This window comes from Alternaria rosae (assembly GCF_020736505.1).
Source record: "Alternaria rosae strain MPI-PUGE-AT-0040 chromosome Unknown BKA58scaffold_6, whole genome shotgun sequence".
In the NCBI taxonomy this organism is placed as follows: domain Eukaryota; kingdom Fungi; phylum Ascomycota; class Dothideomycetes; order Pleosporales; family Pleosporaceae; genus Alternaria; species Alternaria rosae.
The window spans coordinates 1,374,553-1,390,928 of record NW_025763575.1 but is presented as its reverse complement, the minus strand read 5'-3'; the positions used below and the strand labels follow the sequence as shown (position 1 = coordinate 1,390,928).

Genomic DNA, 16,376 nt, shown 5'->3' with positions numbered 1-16,376 from the left:
GTACGCTTACATACCGAGGGAAGAGGATGTAGTCGCCAAGTAGCGACAGAAATCTGCACAGCGTGCACGTGTTCGAATCAAAACGTCTGTATCAAATGATCAAGGTGGATTAAATATCAGTGGTAGAGGTCTACTCAGGTTTAAATTATATTGGCTGCGACTCATTGTCATCGGTCGAGAGAGCACAAAATGCCTGATGTTGGTTCGCAAGCCTTACCATGATATCCAATCCAGTCGAAGCCATTCGGTTCTGAGCACTGTGATCTTTCTCCTTCAGAGTTTCCAGGTGTTTCGCCGGTGGCTCTAATAATAAACCCGGCACCTCAATCAACGGAAAAACCGAACATGATGGAGCCTACATTACCACCAAATTCTCTATCTTGCTCGTATTATCTTAGTGCAGTCTGCAGGCCTGTTCACTCTTTTCTTTGTGTGAAGTGTTGGTACTGCGATGACCAATCGCCCGACGAGCCACTCACGACTCCAGAATTGCACATCCACCCATGTAACCAGATGCTCTCGCATGCGGAGTATCGTCAATGCAAAACTTGGAGGATCTGATGATCCACCATAGTACCGTGGTCGTCGACCCCACAAATCTAAGTACAGTTTTTATGACCAGCGCGAAAGAAAGACCTGTAGCAGTGTATAAGTTGAATGACTTCTTCTCCTTCATTGCTTCTTCCAACCTACACACAAACTTACCCAGATCTACACGACTAAACACCAACCATGGGAAATTCCCAATATATCTCAACGACTATGCGCTTCTTAGTCTTGATCTTACTTGTTCTCAGCACCATCGCTGTCTCTTACCCAACTGGCTCGTATGTCGTCCACGAGAAGCGAGATGCAGACCCGATAGGAATGCAAAGAATTTCACGTGCACCGAATGACGTACTACTAGCGGTGCGGATCGAGCTGAAGCAGCAGAACTTGGAGCATGGCGCCCGCTTTGTCCAGGATATCTCTGACCCAACCTCACCCAACTTCGGTGAGATAGACTTGTACTCATCACATGCGATATACTTACACGCCGGAAAGGAAAGCACTGGACCGCCGAGCAAGTCAACAAAAAGTTTGCACCTCTACCAGTGACGATCAACACCACTCTCGACTGGGTCCATGCAGCTGGTATCGAGAAGAGTCGCATCAAGCTCTCGGCTGGTATGTCATTATCTATCCGGCCAGAGAGATACCAGAACTGACGATACGTAGGAAATACTAGAATCAAGTTCTCAGCCACTGTCGGTGAGGTTGAGAAACTACTTCAAACGGAGTACCACATGTTCCAAGATAACCAATCTGGCGAACACCATATTGGGGCCGATGGTTACGAACTTCCACAGCACGTCAGTGAGCATGTCAATATCATCACGCCCACAACCGAGCTCGTCGGCCTGCATCCAGTGGCTCGGGCAGCAACAGTGACAACGAATCTGGCCGCCTACGACAATGCTTCTGCCCTCGGTGGACCCGACGATCTCTCAGACTGTTTGTCTCTTTTTACCATCCACTGCTTGCGCGCGATGTACAATGTTCCCGTTGCCAGCCACAATAATACCGGAAACGAACTTGGTATTGCCGCGTTCAAGGACTCGCTCTATTACCCGGACCTTCCGGCATTTTTCAAGAACTACACTTCTCCTCAGGTTCCACTGGATGTCGAGCCAGAGTTCATCTCCATTGGTGGCGGCAAACCGGGGAACCTGTCTCAGGCAATAGCTCGAGATGTAACTGAGACTGCTTTGGATGTTCAGACCGCGTACTCCATCATCTATCCTCAACAGGTAAGATTGTACACAACTGGCGATTCGGAAGGTGTGCAGACTGTTGGTGGTTTCAACGCGATTCAGGACGCCTTGGTGAGTATCTTGCCATCTCCCACATGACGCAGCTACTGCTAACGCATCCAGGATCCTTCGCACTGCCCTTCCCCGGGCGACAATCGGCAGGGTGAAGGAAACACGGACGACCTGCAATGCGGCGGTGCGCCCGTGAGCAATGTCATATCCTTCTCGTACGTTATAGATGAGGCCGCACTTCCTCTGTCCCACGCAAGGCATCAGTGTCAGGAGTGGATGAAGCTAGCCTTGCAAGGCGTCAGCGTCATTGTCGGGTCGGGAGACACCGGCGTTGGATCTGGACTAGGCAAGGACGTCTGCATGAATGATGAGGGCTCTTTGGTATGGGCGAACGGCGCGCACTTTTCACCAATGTTGCCTGGCGGCTGCCCCTATGTAAGCACCCATCCTTTCGGCCTGTCGATCTCCTTTGGCAGCTTTATTAATCTTCAACAGGTCACCGTGGTCGGTGGAACGAGAATGTGCAATCGTACCATTGCTGGCGGCGAGAAAGCAATCTATTTTTCTGGTGGTGGCTTTTCTAACATCTTTCCCCGCCCAGGCTACCAGGACGACGCTGTCCTCAACTACCTTGACAACTTTGCTCCCGTATACGGTCAAGAAGTCTATAACCGCTCCGGTCGCGCATACCCAGACGTCTCAGCCAACGCCCTCAACATGCCAGTTGTAGTCCTCAACACTACGAGACCTCAAAGTGGTACGTCGGCTTCAGCACCGATCTTTGCCAGCATCGTCAATCTGCTCAATGAAGAGCGACTGAAGGCGGGGAAAGGACCTGTTGGCTTTCTGAACCCGATCATATACAAGTATCCGGAGATGTTCAATGACATTGTTGAGGGCAGTAACCCGGGATGCGGTACGAATGGCTTTCCAGCGAGTCCGGGATGGGATCCGGCTACGGGACTCGGGACTCCGCGGTATGATAAGATGCGAGAAGTGTTCTTGGCACTTCCATGAGATGGCATTTCGGTGAATTTGGTGGAAGATGCCGAGCTAGAATTGCATGATCTTGTTTAGCAGTACGATGCCTTCTTCGGCATCGTGTAGTGACCCGCATAGAGAGCAACAATTAGAAACAAACGTTTGGCATCCCCCTTTCCGTCCGTTCCATCTCTTTGAGTCCGACTCGGTAGAGGCTTGCGCGTTCTTCAATAGCGTCGCCAAGATCGTTCGATCACGATACGCGTACTCGTGGGGTTGATTAACTTTCACCCAACGAACCTCCAAAACTTAACAAAGCAAAAACCGTAACACGCAGTGTGCACATATCGAGATGTTGTCATGAGAACATGCGGCATCCTCCACGGACTAACGCCCACGTTTCAATATCCCCGTCGTATGATTCGCGAACAGGCCCTTTTGCGCTGATACCATGCCCAGGTGACCGTCTCGAGCGGCCATGACCTGGCGAAAAGCAAATGAGTACATTGCTGAGCTGGGGTCTAGCCGGGCCGCTAAGCTCGCATCGAACTCTTCTGCCGAGAGAGGTATTCTCCGGACTACCCCCATGGCATGGACCAGCTGGTCTCCATGGTGGCTGCCCGGGAAGAAGGTCCAAGGTCGCTACTGCCTTCCTTCTAGGACATGCGGCTTGTGGAACCTCGCAATATCCATGACAGCCCGGACCGTGGACGTGGGTCGCTGCGAGGCTTATCTTCGGGCTTGTTAGTGATGTTGCGATTTCCGGTGGAGATTAGGACCGCGTCGCAAGGTCGCATCCCCACGCCCACAGTTGGTCGTCTCTCGGATTGTGCGAAAACAGTACTACCGGTGGCAGTTGAGACGCTACTGACGCGGTACAGGTAGCGCGGAAAAGCTAAGAAAGTTCCGTTGGGCGGTCGGTATGCTTAGGGCTTAGGCTAAGGACGATCTGATAGCTGCAACGCAGAGCTATGGCGGGGATGATGTGCCGTGCAACAGCATGCATGAGGCTCAGCTGCAGGCCGCAGATCCTTTTGGTGGCCGTTGGACAGGATCCTCGCAGAAGGACAAGTCGGTGAACGAGTCATGGGGGATCCAGAATCGAAGAATCTGGAAACGAGGAGGCGAGGCGGAGGGCATCGTCTCAACACGGATACGATGGCGGTCTCGACATGTCTAATTCGCATGGGCGTCGGGATAACCCCAAGCCCCGAACCTCGACCCGCTACCCCAGGTGCATAGATAGCCAGCCTGACAGCGGAGGCCATGCGCGCGGGTTGTAGTCGCCACGACGATGTACGTTGGGGGTTGTTGCATTATTGCCAAGGTCGATGAAGACGCGGTCTGGTCGATGCAAGATGCAAGCCTTGCGTCGGCGACGCAGCCGACATGCTTCCAAGCGTCGGTGTTCCTGGCGGACCGCACCCCCACGCAAGCCGGCGGCGGTGAGGTTCTGGTGGACGCAAGCCACAGCCTTTTCAGTAGTCACTTGAACATCCTTCACCTAGCACGCAATAGTTGTGCACCTCGCACAAAATCGCCTGCCAACAGGCACTACGGCGCAATTGTGGCTCCCCCATCTGCGAGCGGAAGCGGGAGCGCAAAGTCTGAAACCCCTGTCCAGTCTAAAAACTGGGTCGTGTGTAGAGACGCGTCAGGGCAAAAAGTTTGAATCTATTCGAGGTGTGTCGTGAAGTTGCCCAGGTGTTGCGGCTCAGTTGGGGCGTTTTGGCACGCACCACCAGGCCGCGACGTACACAACACAATGCAAGCCGCAGCCTCCTTTTGCCAACCCACGTTTTCCAAAGCACAGGCTATCAGCTTGCGAGTCCCGACTCATACTGTGTAATCCACCATGTCTAGACCCTCCGAAAAAATAGGGGCCCTAATCCGACTTTTTTTGGCACCATGCTCAAGGTTCTACGCATGTGCCCACAAAAAGGATTGGGCTGATGCTTTATAAATACTAGAGCACCGTATCTCCCACTGCTCTCATCCACGTATTCCAGTATTCTCATTCCAATCTCACATTATTCTACCATGCCTCCTCAAGTCCCCAGGAACCTGCTGCGCGCCGCCCGCGCCCGCGCTGTTTTCCAATCCACTAGGCCCTCCCGCCCTGCTGCCGTCAGGTTCCAGAGCTCTGAGGCTGTCCGCCGGACACCTGAGAACAACAATGTTTACAACGCCCCTCCCAGGACATTCTCCCAACGAAAGGAGGAGAAGTTTGCCGCTGGCACCACCACATCGCAGCGCCAAACACCTGCAGCTCCCCTCAAGCTTAGCAGCAAGAACCTCCCCCAACTCCAGAATGTCGCTGTACCCACTTACCAGCGTGAGGGTGTCAAGCAAGGCATTGTCCACGTTGGTGTCGGTGGGTTCCACAGAGCCCATCTCGCAGCCTACGTCGACACTCTTCTTGAGCAATTTGCCGTAAAGGACTGGTCCATCTGCGGTGTTGACCTTCAGCCATTCGCTGCTCCCATGCGAGATGCTCTGAAGCCCCAAGACAACCTCTACACCATCATCGAGCGTGCCGCTGAGGGTACCACTGCCCGCGTTTGCGGTTCCATCACCGACTACCTCTTCGCCCCCGACAGCGCTGAGGCTGTCATCGCCAAGATGGCTCACCCCGACACTCACATCGTTTCCTTGACTGTCACCGAAAGCGGTTACTACATGAACGAGAACACCCACCAGCTCCAAACCGACCACCCAGATGTTGCCGCCGACTTGGCTGGTGAGCAGCCACCCCGCACTGTTTTCGGTTACCTCTACGCTGCCATGGAGAGGCGCCACGCCGCTGGTCTCCGACCCTTCACCGTTCTCTCCTGCGACAACATGCAGAAGAACGGTGACATCAGCCGCAACATGTTGGTCTCTTTCGCCCGCCACCAGAACCCTGAGGTCGCCGACTGGATCGCCAACAACGGTGCCTTCCCCAACTCCATGGTCGACCGTATCACCCCCCGTACCAACGACGAGGACAAGGTCAGCCTAGCCGAGAACTTCGGTGTTGAGGATGCCTGGCCCGTTGTCACCGAGCCCTTCCACCAATGGGTTCTCGAGGACAAGTTCGTCGATGGCCGCCCACCTTTCGAGAAGGCTGGTGTCCAGATCGTTCCCGACGTGCACAAGGTCGAGGAGTACGAGATGATCAAGCTCCGCCTCCTTAACGGCAGCCACTCTGCCATGGGATACGCCGGTCAGCTCGCTGGCTTCACCTACATCCACGAAGTCATCGGCCACCCCGTCTACCGCCAGTTCGTCATCAACATGATGAACCAGGAAGTCAAGCCGCTCCTTCCCCAGATCCCTGGTGTCAGCGTCGATGACTACATCAACACCCTCCTGGGCCGTTTCTCCAACCCCACCCTCAAGGACGAGCTTCCCCGTATCTGCCTTGGTGGTTCCGGCAAGATCCCCCAGTTCATCATGCCCAGCATCGCCGAGCAAATCGTTGCCAACGGACCTCTCCGCCGCCTCACTCTCGTAGCCGCCGCTTGGTTCCGCTACAACAGCGGCATTGACGATGCCGGCAAGGCCTTCACCGTCGACGACCCCATGGTCGAGGAGCTCCAGTCCTACGCTGCCCAGGGTCCCATGGCCCAACTCGAGATCAAGACCCTCTTCGGTAACGATCTCCGTGACGACAAGCGCTTCGTTTCTGAACTCAAGGCCGCATTGGAGGGCCTCGAGCGCGAAGGTGCTCTCGCTATGATTGAGAAGTACGCTTAAATGTGCGTTTAAAGAAAGAGATACCCCCAGGGCGGCAAACGTTTTGTGTCGCTTTCAACTAGGCTTCAAGTCTTTACTTTTTGGCATTGTTGCACGCGAAGCATATAGATGATAGATGGGTTTTCTACTGGCGTTTCCCAAAAAGAAAGTGTTATAGTGAGCGTTTTTGTATAGCATTTTAATTACAGCCTTTGATCGTTTAAACTACCGTCTTGTCGTGCGTGAATTGTATCTCAGGAACTCACTTCTACATCATCCAAGAATGAAAAGGCCATTTGTCGAGTGCCTGAAAACATTTCTCAAAGTCCATTTTCTCTGAGCTTCAGGCGAACATCACACTGACCCACAACAAACACACTCACGAAAAAGCGGTGTCTGCCATGCTCACCGGCCTGCCAGCTATCATTCCCCATCTTTCCACCTTCAACCAAAGATCTTCCTCACGCGAAGGAAGCCGCGGAGACCCAATGACGTCACCATGACCGTGGTATCCTAATCGGCGCTGGACACCGCAAATGTGCTTGCTGCAGGCGGCTGCATCCTTATCTCCACGCTACCCATCGTCCTTTCCTCAACAACATTTTCTCCGGTCTATCAATCGACTCTTGCAGCTCTCGTACCTTCCCTAGAAGATCAAGTTCGCCGCGACAAAGCTGGTCGCCTGTATCCACTATGATTACACAGATGACGATGTATTCGCCTCTTGCGGGGCAACTGCAGCGAGCTTGGGGTGGAGTGGTGGAGTTCGCGTAGCAGTAAGGGACTTGCTGCATGCTGCAGAAAATGGGCTGAGATTGCGAGCCGGGATTTTTGGACCCTGTGTTGACGGCGCTAATCTAGCCGCAGTACCGCTAATGTAGAGGTCCCACTGCGCCACTCGTGTTTTCTACGCGCCAGTTCTTGTCGCGTACAGTTTCCTTCGGCTTGCCGAGTTTGCGCCACTTCAGGATTGGAATACGAGATAACGGTTTATTGGGATGTATGGTCCGCGAGAATATTGGTGGTAGCCTACAACCCCATCACACGAGTTCCCCCTCTCGTATTCAGCGCCTCTTCGAGACCCAGGAAGATCGGCGTTATGACGACTCCTCTTCTGGATGGTACGCTTTGTATAGCTGCATGGCGCCCTCTATGCTCTGTACCAGCCCGAAGAAGAGAGTAACTGCTATCGCCACAATCGCAAACCATGAATTGATCCACCGATCACTTTTACTGTTCATCGCCTTGAGTAGTGAGTTGGATAATTGCTGATTGGACTTTTGCAGGCTGGACAGCAGTTGACTGGATGGTGGCATGGCATCCTCCACCACTTCCTCCAGCACGATTAGTCGATCGCGCCAGAACCGGAGTTGCTCATAGCGTCTGGACGGATGCCTGATTGGAAAGTGGCCGCATTTTGCCAGTTCGGAATCCACTGTTATCCGCGCGTGCGCTCGGCAGAAATGCAACATCCAACGCTTCGTACTGCGATCCGGCTCTGGCAGCAGAATGGCGAGTGTATTTAGGGTCTCGTGTATGAGACCATCTGGAAAGAGTGGACTACGTGGGTACAGAGTCAGCGTTGCTACTCTTTGCTTCGACTATCAAGTCACGTACCTTTGAGTAGCTAGCATTCGTTTTAGAAACGATGCATGGTGGAATACACACAGCTTTCTATCTTCCTCGACAAGAAGCAAATGATCGAGCAAGTTATCCGTTGGTATTATCTTGATCCCCGCCACTCGCTCAATATTGTAAAAGGTCAGACCCACTCCGATGAATTCATCCTTGGCCTCGAGTGGTATGTCTGGTGGTTGGTTGAAATAGCTGTGCACTGCGCTCTGGAGCGAGCCTGTATTCCAAGGTAAGATACACGTCGAACGTAACTTTTGGGATGACGCAGTCTGCCCAACCACGGACATTGTGAGGATACGAGCACCCAAATTGATCAAACCGTCCATTGGTTCGTCATAATCCAAAATCTGATATCTCCTTGCTGAAAATATCTTCCTTACTACCTCTGACCCCTTCGTCTTATCCTGAGGTAGTTTTCTGATCTTTCCTCTGTCAGCTGTTCCTTCTAGCAGGTGTATGAATTGTAAAATGTCTCCGTGCTTTATCACGATTTTGCGGAAGTATTGTTCTGAGAAGACTGTTTCACAACTGCGAGTGTAATGTTCAAAGTATGCACCCCATACGAGCTGAAGTTCCTTCGATGCCAGCGTTACTCGACCTGGCCACAAATCCTGCACGATTGCCACTCTGGCCTGGACCGTAACCGGGTCCCGGATATCTTCGTCAAGCGGATCAGTGGATGCTGGCATACTGGAAGATTAGGTCAATGTTAGAACTCTTTGCACAGTACCCTAATTCTGCGAGGAAAGGCTCATTTATATTATCGCAGTCAGCAAGGCTCTGCACTGCCGCCTATGAAGAGTCTGTGTTCTTGACCGGTCAAGCATGCGAGCACACCAATGAGAACTTCCCCCTAAGCCACATTGCGGCTGAGCCTCGTCATTTCGATCATCGTAAGCCACTCTGTTTCCTCCTATAATTCTCTCTTCCGCCTGATCTACTGCACTCCTCATCACTCGATTTTTAATGCAATGTGAGTTCAACATCCTGAGCGCACTAAGTTTTGTAGGTTGTGCATGCCGAACATAGGCAACACAAATCCGGAAGGTTACACTGTGATGCAACAAAGTACTATCGGAGCAGATCTGAACTTCATGCGTAGTGAAGGACTGGAATAAAGCTAATTCGCTTCACAATGGTCCGACACCAATTCAGTGAGCCGACCACGGATAAAGTGTGCTTACGACCTGTGATCAAGACTTCTAAGGTTACGATCACGAAGTTTGAGCGAGCTTCCAATGAACGACCCTGGACTTCTACTCATCCCCGCCACTCATCCAGATGGTTCAACTCTTAACTCAATAGCCAGATTGCGCGACAAGTACCCATAGGATCATAATTGGGAACTTCCAAAAACCGCGACAATGGCTCATCTAGATCGAGATTTGGTCATGGGAAAGATGACAGGCTAGAGATGCTACACTTATCAATAGCAACCCTTGGATAGGCAGGCCACTCAGTTGGTTCATTTTGTTTCTTGTATCTCTCCACGTAGACGACAGAAGCTGTTATGAATTTGTCGCATCTGTAGAGCACATGCATGGTGCGTGTCTTGGTCCCGTAATGTATAACCTGAAGTAGACCCAATGAAATGTCGTTTCTATCGTCTAGCAGAGGTATTGCACATCATCTAGATGCCACCATAACTAGCCGTGCCATATATCCCAAAGACATCCCATCACATCGTATATCCATTGACCCAAACAACTGGCTTAAACTTCTCACCCTCCTCAACCGCGAACTCCTCTCTCATCACAACGCCCTACTCGTTGTCAAAGTAGTGAAACCTCCCATGGTGCTCTCCATTGTAATACAACTGAAAGGGACTCCTTCCGTCCTTCCAGCCCTCTCCGTCTTTGCTCCACCCCGTGGCTTCTGATCCAGCCACAACACCACCCCATGTGGGCATTCTCTTGTAATCCTCACCATCAGGCCACACCATCCCGGTCCGCACTTCGCCCATCGGAACACTACCGTGAATCTCTTGTAGTCCCTCACTGCAATCCTGCAGAAAGTTTCTTCCTTAAGCTAATCGATGAACGCCTTCTCCCACAGAGGCTTTTTGTGCACCTCAATCTTAACAACAGGCAGGCTCAACTAAACTTTGTCGCGGGAACCCAAACTGCCCTGTTCGCGACTCGGTACGAGTACGTCTGCTCTGATTTGCTTCCTCATCTCACTGCCGGCGCTGTTGTGTTCGGGCGAGCCTTGATCGAAGCCTGGGTCCCAAGAAGGGTTTCCGTAAGGGCTATCTTCGACTTCGCGTCCTCATCATAGCCGGGAGCCCTGACTTCAGCGTTGTTGCTCATGGTGACTGGCTCAGTTGTTGCGGGCTGAATCGTTGGACGAAGATCTCGGGAAGCCTTGGTTGTTGTTAGTTTGATATGGATGCTTGAGTAGGAATGTACTGTGAGAAGTAGGATACTGTACTGAACACCCGCCTTTTATACTCGACAGACGTCGCACAGTGATTGTTCCTTCGCGCTTCGACTCAAGACCATCGTGGCATATGACTTCAGTGTACATGTGAGTCCACGACTGACCAGACCCTGAATGGCCGTATGCACCACCAGAGATGCCCAGATGTGATCTGAGCGGTAGGCTCCGGCATCGCCGCTAGATGCCAGATCCACCCAAGATTGCAGTTTTAACTGACCCATAGCTCACTGACTCTTCACAAGGGCTCTACCATTCTCGTAGACTAAAGAAGTGCGGGTCTCGTGCGACCTAATGAGGTACCGGTACAAAGAAATTGGAACATGTCCAACATGACTAAGTAGTACATTCCATTCCTCTTCGTATCAATGACTGTTCACTTCCCTTCGCCATTTAGATACGAAGCAATGCCTCAAGTCCTCCCCGAAGACTACCTGAGTTGTATTCACAGAAGCGGTTCTCCTACCCTAGATATACCAAGAAATCAAAAAGGGTATCGTTACGCCGAGTATCATCCAAACCCGTTCCTTCGTACATGTACATTCATAACGCCAGTTCCGAAATAGTCCCAAAATCCCACCGCAGGTTGCCTATGAAGGCGTCATCTTAATGACTCCAAACCCATCATCTTTCGGCGTCGCCCTTCCTCCACCGACCATAAATGTCCCACTACCCTTATCGTCGAACCAGCGACTACTCCTATGCCAGCTAGGAAGATTCTCTGGATCTTCGTCTTCGTTCAGGCAACCTCTCCTGCAGCCACCGTTTTGCCGCCACTGCATATCAGCCCACCTCATACAACGCGCGAACTCTGCACACCGGCCGTTCCTTCGCTTCTTCTGCTGTGAGAAGTCTGTCAGAGTTTGCCGAGGCGTGAGACGACGGAGAGTTATGATGGCGTGTGCGCAGAGATCCGGTATAGGGAGTGGGAGGTGTGTAAGCGCGAGCGCTGTCGTTTCGAGCGATTCCAGACTGTAAAGAAGTTCTTCTGGCGCAGCGAGGAGGAACGATACTGGCTGTTGCACTACAACAGAGCTGGAGATAAGGCTGGACGCTTTTCGCCTGAGTATGCGCCTAGGCCCGGTTTCGGACTCTTTCCGTTGCTCCGGTTCGATGGCTGGTACTATCGGTGTGACCGCTCTGACCATCGCATCATCCAGCTCCTCTAACGCTCCGATCGCAGCGCCATCCACCTCCCACTCCAAGACCTCCTTCTCACATCCTGCCATGCCCATGTAGATCAGGTCTTTCAACTCAATGAGCAGTTCAAAGATCATGCGCTGCGGTACAGGTCGCTGTTGGAAGAGTGTTTGTATCGGCGGGAGAAACCTTTGCGCTATCTCGCCACCAGTGTACAGATTCTTTCCATTTGCGAAGGGGGCGTTGTCGGCCATTTGTATCTCGATTTTCGACATCTGACGGGATAGACCAGCGGCAAGGTGGCGGATCTGGATGAGGGGGTTTTGCGTGAGCGAAGACTGCAGGGTGGAAGAGAGGTCTATCGCGAGTAGTCAGTATATACGCATACCCTAATAGATTCTAAAAACCACCTATCGCTAGATACATACCTGTGAATGCAACCTCTCCGGCCAGTGCCACTAGTGCTTCAGCGAGTTCTTTTTCCTTTTCCTTCAGTTCGCGTCTCTGAGCCTGCATGGCCCGCCATGGTACAACGAAGCCAATGCTCTTACCGCCGACATCGATCGCTTTTCCATCTGCGACCTCTTGCGAGCTCTCCACAACGCCGCCCTTGGTATACTTCTTGCCCTTCTGGCCACGAGCATCGTCTTGGTGGTACTGAAATGCGAGGAGAAGGTCGTTGTTATCTTTGGTATTGCGAAGATTGCGCCAGACGCTTAGGACGGCGTTGGTGGAGAAGATTTGTTGATACGGCGACATGGTGATTGCGCAAGTGGGTTAGTCTTCACATTGCTGATGTAGAAACGATTAGGGATGCGACAGGGTGTTGGTATGGTAGATCTACGGCGAGAGCAGGCGTAAAGGGCGCTTTGTTAGCAGGTTGGCAAGACGCGATGAGATGGAAGGCGCGGGACCCATGTTTGTCAACAGAGTTAGCCATATTGGGATGCAACACGTGGGGCCGCGTGTGAGGGGCAACGCATCTACCACGCGCTACCCGTGGTAGCGTGCCAGACGCGCAAGAGGTAATGTTTTGCCCTTAGATTTCTGCTCGATGCTTTTCGTGTACATCGGCGTCGGAATTGTGCCTTCGTCCAGGCTCTATAGTACATTCGTATAGCAGCGCTCCTTCCCAATCAATCCTGAAAGATCAAACACAGCCCCAACCAATTCCGAGTATGCTGATGCGCCGAAGAACACCCAAGTATGCATCGCTGCGAACAATGACTGAACCAACTTACCTCAAATTCATTAGATCATGCCGGCCATGCCACTTGACGCATATGCCATAGGCTTGATGTTCGGATGCGCAACAGCGTCGAACTGAGTGAATTTGAGCTTGTACTCAGGGCCGATCTTGATGAATGCGCCCTTGTTGTGAGTGCTGTCACAGTAGTTGGGTGCCGAGAAGACGGTAATGCAGCGTCCGTCGTGCTCGACTTCGTAACCCTCCATGCGTACTTCGTGCGACCGAATGATAGCCTCGAGACCGTTGTTCTCGCAGAAGCGCTTGGTGATGTCGGGTCCGAATTGCAGACCGACTCCGCGCTTGCTGGGTCCACGGCCTGGGTTCGTTTGCGGGTCAGTCCAAAGCATCTCCATCATGAGCCCAGACTGTCCCGGTTGACGCTGCTTGAATCGGTCAAGCTTTCGCACGTCGTCTAGCGTGACCTTGTCGTCCGAGAACAGGCCACCGTGAAGCACAAAGTACTTCTTGCCAATAAGCGTCGCGAGAGGAAGCGCAGAGAAGGACTCCGAGAAGAGCTTGAAGACGCGCTCTGTGTATTTCGCTCTACATTCACCCTCGAAACCGTACATCCTGTTCATGTCGTCGGTCTCGTGGTTTCCGCGGTTTAGGAAGAAGCTATCGGGGTATAGCCACTTGTAAGCGTAAAGTAGCAGGGCGATCTCGGTGGACCAAGAACCTCGATCGACGAAGTCGCCGTTGAAGAGGAACGCGTTCTTTTCGGAGGGCTTGCCGGCGAGGTTGAAGATGTTCATGAGATCGAAGAATTGGCCTAGCCTTGTCAGTACACGGTCTATCCACACTTTCTCCTTATGACCTACCGTGAGTATCACCGCAGACAGTGATCTCTTTTCCATCCGCGATATCGTGCTCGACCATGGTGGGCTCCTTCTTGACAATGTCCATGACTGCGATGATGATCTGGTAGACGTACTTCTTGGCCAGCTTCTTTCCGTTCTTGAATCGCTCAATCATGTCTTCGACAAACTCCAATGTCATCTTGTCTCCCAGCTTTGCGCCATCGTATGAGGGGTCTACGGCCATGTGTTCCAAGTCTAGACCCTCTGCTGCCGACGGCGCATCCTCGACCTCGATGGCTTTGAGGAAGGCGTCTCGCTTGACGACCTTGTCGCACTCGGCCATGCGCAGCTTTGCGTTAGCATCGTTGGGGGCTTTCTTGACGACGAGCTTCCAGTCGCGGAGCGCTTCACGGTGCTTGAGGATGGCGGTATTCGCTGAGGCGCGGCGGTAGTATGCCTGGTGCTGCGATGAGCGTCATCATGACGGGGTGAGTTTGCGATAATAGTACCTTGACGTTGTTTGGGTCCAATTCAATCGCCGTGTCGGCATCTTGTATAGCGTATCCATACTGTTCGAGCTTGATGTATGTCTGGAGGACAGATTAGTAGATGCTCGTGAGGCGCAGGTGGGCTGTGTACTTGTGCGCGGTTGGTGTAGAAAGAGGGCTCTGCGTTGTAGGCTTCTATGGCTTTGGTGTAGAACTCAAGGGCCTTGTCCCATTCCTGGTTCCTGAAGGCATTGTTGCCCTGGTCCTTGAGCTTGGTGGCTTCGTCAGTCGGGGCACCCATGATGTATCGACGCAGTGCGGGACAAGCTGGGGTATGCGAGGCACGCGGGCGGCGGGTGTAGCTGCAGAAGGCGCGACGGGCTGGTGCACCTGTTGATTGACGGGAGGGAAGTTGTGTCCCTGCGCGTTAAAGGATTTGAATAGCAAACCAGTGACGTACGGCAACAAAATGAGAGTGACCTGTCGCCCGCACTGCCCGCCGAAAGTTATCAAACGAGTCTGTCCCGCCATCGCCTGGCCTTGCCGCTAAACGCCTCCACCAACGCTCAACCAACCAGAGACCTCGGCTCCGACCAGACATCATGGCGCGCAGGGGTAGGGCAACGGTCAAGACACCTAAAGATCGCTACATCACCGTCGACTCTGACGGCGACGAAGTCGAGCCTAATGACACACCACCTCGCGCCATCATACGCCCCCGAGGAAATAGCAGGGCAAACGAGGAGCCATACTTTGCGCATGAGTTGGAGAATGTCGATCCCGTAGCCTCGCGTGAGCGACTAAACCTCTCTAAAGCGGTACCCGAGTCAGGTCCAGAGCCAGAGCGCCGACAGCCTCGCCAAGCTTCCGGAACCGTGGAACAAAGTAGGACACTTGCGGACGCTCTGTTTCCTGCCAGCTTCAACAACGACGTCCGTCCTCCCATCGAGTATTTCGAGTCGCCTGCATCCGTCTTCGACAACCAGACTCCGGATCACCATCAACAGCCTCTACAACAGCCCCATCCTCCTACCCAGAATCCTTCTACACGTCCGCGCGCTGCAGGTCGAGGTCGCGACACCACTTGTCAAGACGCCAATCTCCCTGGTCGTACTGAGCGCCCCGCTGTCACATCCAACACCCGCTATCAGCCAGGTCAGCAGCCGCCCGCAAACCCTCGTCCCAACGTCGAGAAATCCGAGATGGCACAGAACATGATCCAAGGCGGTGCGCACATACCGCCAGGCCAGCAGCGCAACATGCGCGCCTGCATGGTCTGCTCCATTGTCAGAACTCAGAACCAGTTCCTCACCCAGGGCTGCCCCAACTGCGAAGAAATCATCGAGCTCGCCGGCAACCCCGAGCAGATCAACGACTGCACATCCCAAGTCTTCGAAGGCCTCATCACTGTCGCGGATACATCAAGGAGCTGGGTTGCCAGATATCAGCGTCTTGAGGGCTACGTTCCGGGCGTCTACGCGACCCAGGTCGAGGGCATCCTCCCGGAAGACGTGATCGGAGCGGTGGAGAGCGCAGGTATCAACTACGTGCCCAGGGACGGCAGTGAGCAGGATATGCTTCCCAAGGACTAGAGGTAGAAAAGTGAAGAGAAGGGTCTATACATGCGTCGAACGCGATGAATGATAGGGAGAGGGATACTTGCATTGCATCTTCAGCGACGGAGTTATGGTAAAAGCGCACCTACGGGTGCCTTCACAAGATGATACAACAGCTCGAAGAATCGATCTCATTACAACATGGAGCTCACAAAGTGACTGGGCGTGTATATCTCTGGTGTTTCCTTGGTGTTGTCGCGTTGGTCTATGGCTGACATCTCAGTAGCTCGCTATCTCATACGACCCACATTATATGGGTCATAAGTCCTCGCTCTTTCACATACGACCATAGGATCATGAAAATTAGGCTTCCCGTCCGCTCAGCCATATACAAGCATGATACCGGCGGATTAGTAGTTAGGTGGGTGACCACTAGCGAATCCCCGCTGTTGTATGTTTTTGCTCTTCTTTTTGCCTGTGGATGCTTGCATTATGTGTGGCAAGCATGCATCGTCCTTCTTTTTTTTGCTTGCAAGGAAAGCGTGCCCGGCGTGGCTGCTGCGATAGCATGC

At 52.8% G+C, this 16,376-nt stretch overlaps 6 protein-coding genes across 6 annotated transcripts; 3 read left to right on the top strand and 3 right to left on the bottom strand.

Moving 5' to 3' along the window:
• Positions 1-867: 867 nt before the first annotated feature.
• BKA58DRAFT_317278 (peptidase S8/S53 domain-containing protein) lies at positions 868-2,822 on the top strand (the record flags this gene model as incomplete). Its single annotated transcript, XM_046167616.1, has 5 exons — positions 868-994; positions 1,045-1,167; positions 1,219-1,865; positions 1,917-2,240; positions 2,301-2,822. 5 exons carry the CDS (start codon positions 868-870, stop codon positions 2,820-2,822), a joined length of 1,743 nt encoding a protein of 580 aa, XP_046024337.1.
• Positions 2,823-4,746: 1,924 nt separating this feature from the next.
• On the top strand, positions 4,747-6,795 carry BKA58DRAFT_195004 (Polyol:NADP oxidoreductase). Its single transcript, XM_046165690.1, has one exon. The coding sequence runs from the start codon at positions 4,827-4,829 to the stop codon at positions 6,522-6,524; it is 1,698 nt and encodes a 565-aa protein (XP_046024336.1). The 5' UTR covers positions 4,747-4,826; the 3' UTR covers positions 6,525-6,795.
• Positions 6,796-7,600: 805 nt separating this feature from the next.
• On the bottom strand, positions 7,601-8,827 carry BKA58DRAFT_402807 (uncharacterized protein; the record flags this gene model as incomplete). The annotated part of the gene is made up of 2 exons (XM_046171747.1): positions 7,601-8,063; positions 8,121-8,827. 2 exons carry the CDS (start codon positions 8,825-8,827, stop codon positions 7,601-7,603), a joined length of 1,170 nt encoding a protein of 389 aa, XP_046024335.1.
• Positions 8,828-11,152: 2,325 nt separating this feature from the next.
• Positions 11,153-12,602, bottom strand: BKA58DRAFT_194964 (uncharacterized protein). The gene is made up of 2 exons (XM_046165688.1): positions 12,143-12,602; positions 11,153-12,072 (listed from the first exon to the last, which is right to left on the bottom strand). The coding sequence occupies exons 1-2, from the start codon at positions 12,471-12,473 to the stop codon at positions 11,165-11,167; spliced, it is 1,239 nt and encodes a 412-aa protein (XP_046024334.1). The 5' UTR covers positions 12,474-12,602; the 3' UTR covers positions 11,153-11,164.
• Positions 12,603-12,965: 363 nt separating this feature from the next.
• Positions 12,966-14,549, bottom strand: BKA58DRAFT_317937 (serine/threonine-protein phosphatase PP2A catalytic subunit; the record flags this gene model as incomplete). The annotated part of the gene is made up of 4 exons (XM_046167652.1): positions 12,966-13,732; positions 13,782-14,217; positions 14,270-14,350; positions 14,400-14,549. 4 exons carry the CDS (start codon positions 14,547-14,549, stop codon positions 12,966-12,968), a joined length of 1,434 nt encoding a protein of 477 aa, XP_046024333.1.
• A 250-nt stretch (positions 14,550-14,799) lies between these two features.
• Positions 14,800-16,000, top strand: BKA58DRAFT_194969 (Spt4/RpoE2 zinc finger-domain-containing protein). The gene has a single exon (XM_046165689.1). The coding sequence runs from the start codon at positions 14,851-14,853 to the stop codon at positions 15,838-15,840; it is 990 nt and encodes a 329-aa protein (XP_046024332.1). The 5' UTR covers positions 14,800-14,850; the 3' UTR covers positions 15,841-16,000.
• Positions 16,001-16,376: the final 376 nt, after the last annotated feature.

What these genes read in the sequence shown, in the direction of transcription:
- BKA58DRAFT_194969 (XM_046165689.1), top strand. Translation starts at nt 14,851, where the DNA reads ATGGCGCGCAGGGGTAGGGCAACGGTCAAGACACCTAAAGATCGCTAC.
- BKA58DRAFT_194964 (XM_046165688.1), bottom strand. Translation starts at nt 12,473, where the DNA reads ATGTCGCCGTATCAACAAATCTTCTCCACCAACGCCGTCCTAAGCGTC. An exon ending in CGGAGAGGTTGCATTCACAG is followed by an intron (nt 12,073 to 12,142) that starts GTATGTATCTAG and finishes TACTCGCGATAG; the next exon opens with ACCTCTCTTCCACCCTGCAG.
- BKA58DRAFT_195004 (XM_046165690.1), top strand. Translation starts at nt 4,827, where the DNA reads ATGCCTCCTCAAGTCCCCAGGAACCTGCTGCGCGCCGCCCGCGCCCGC.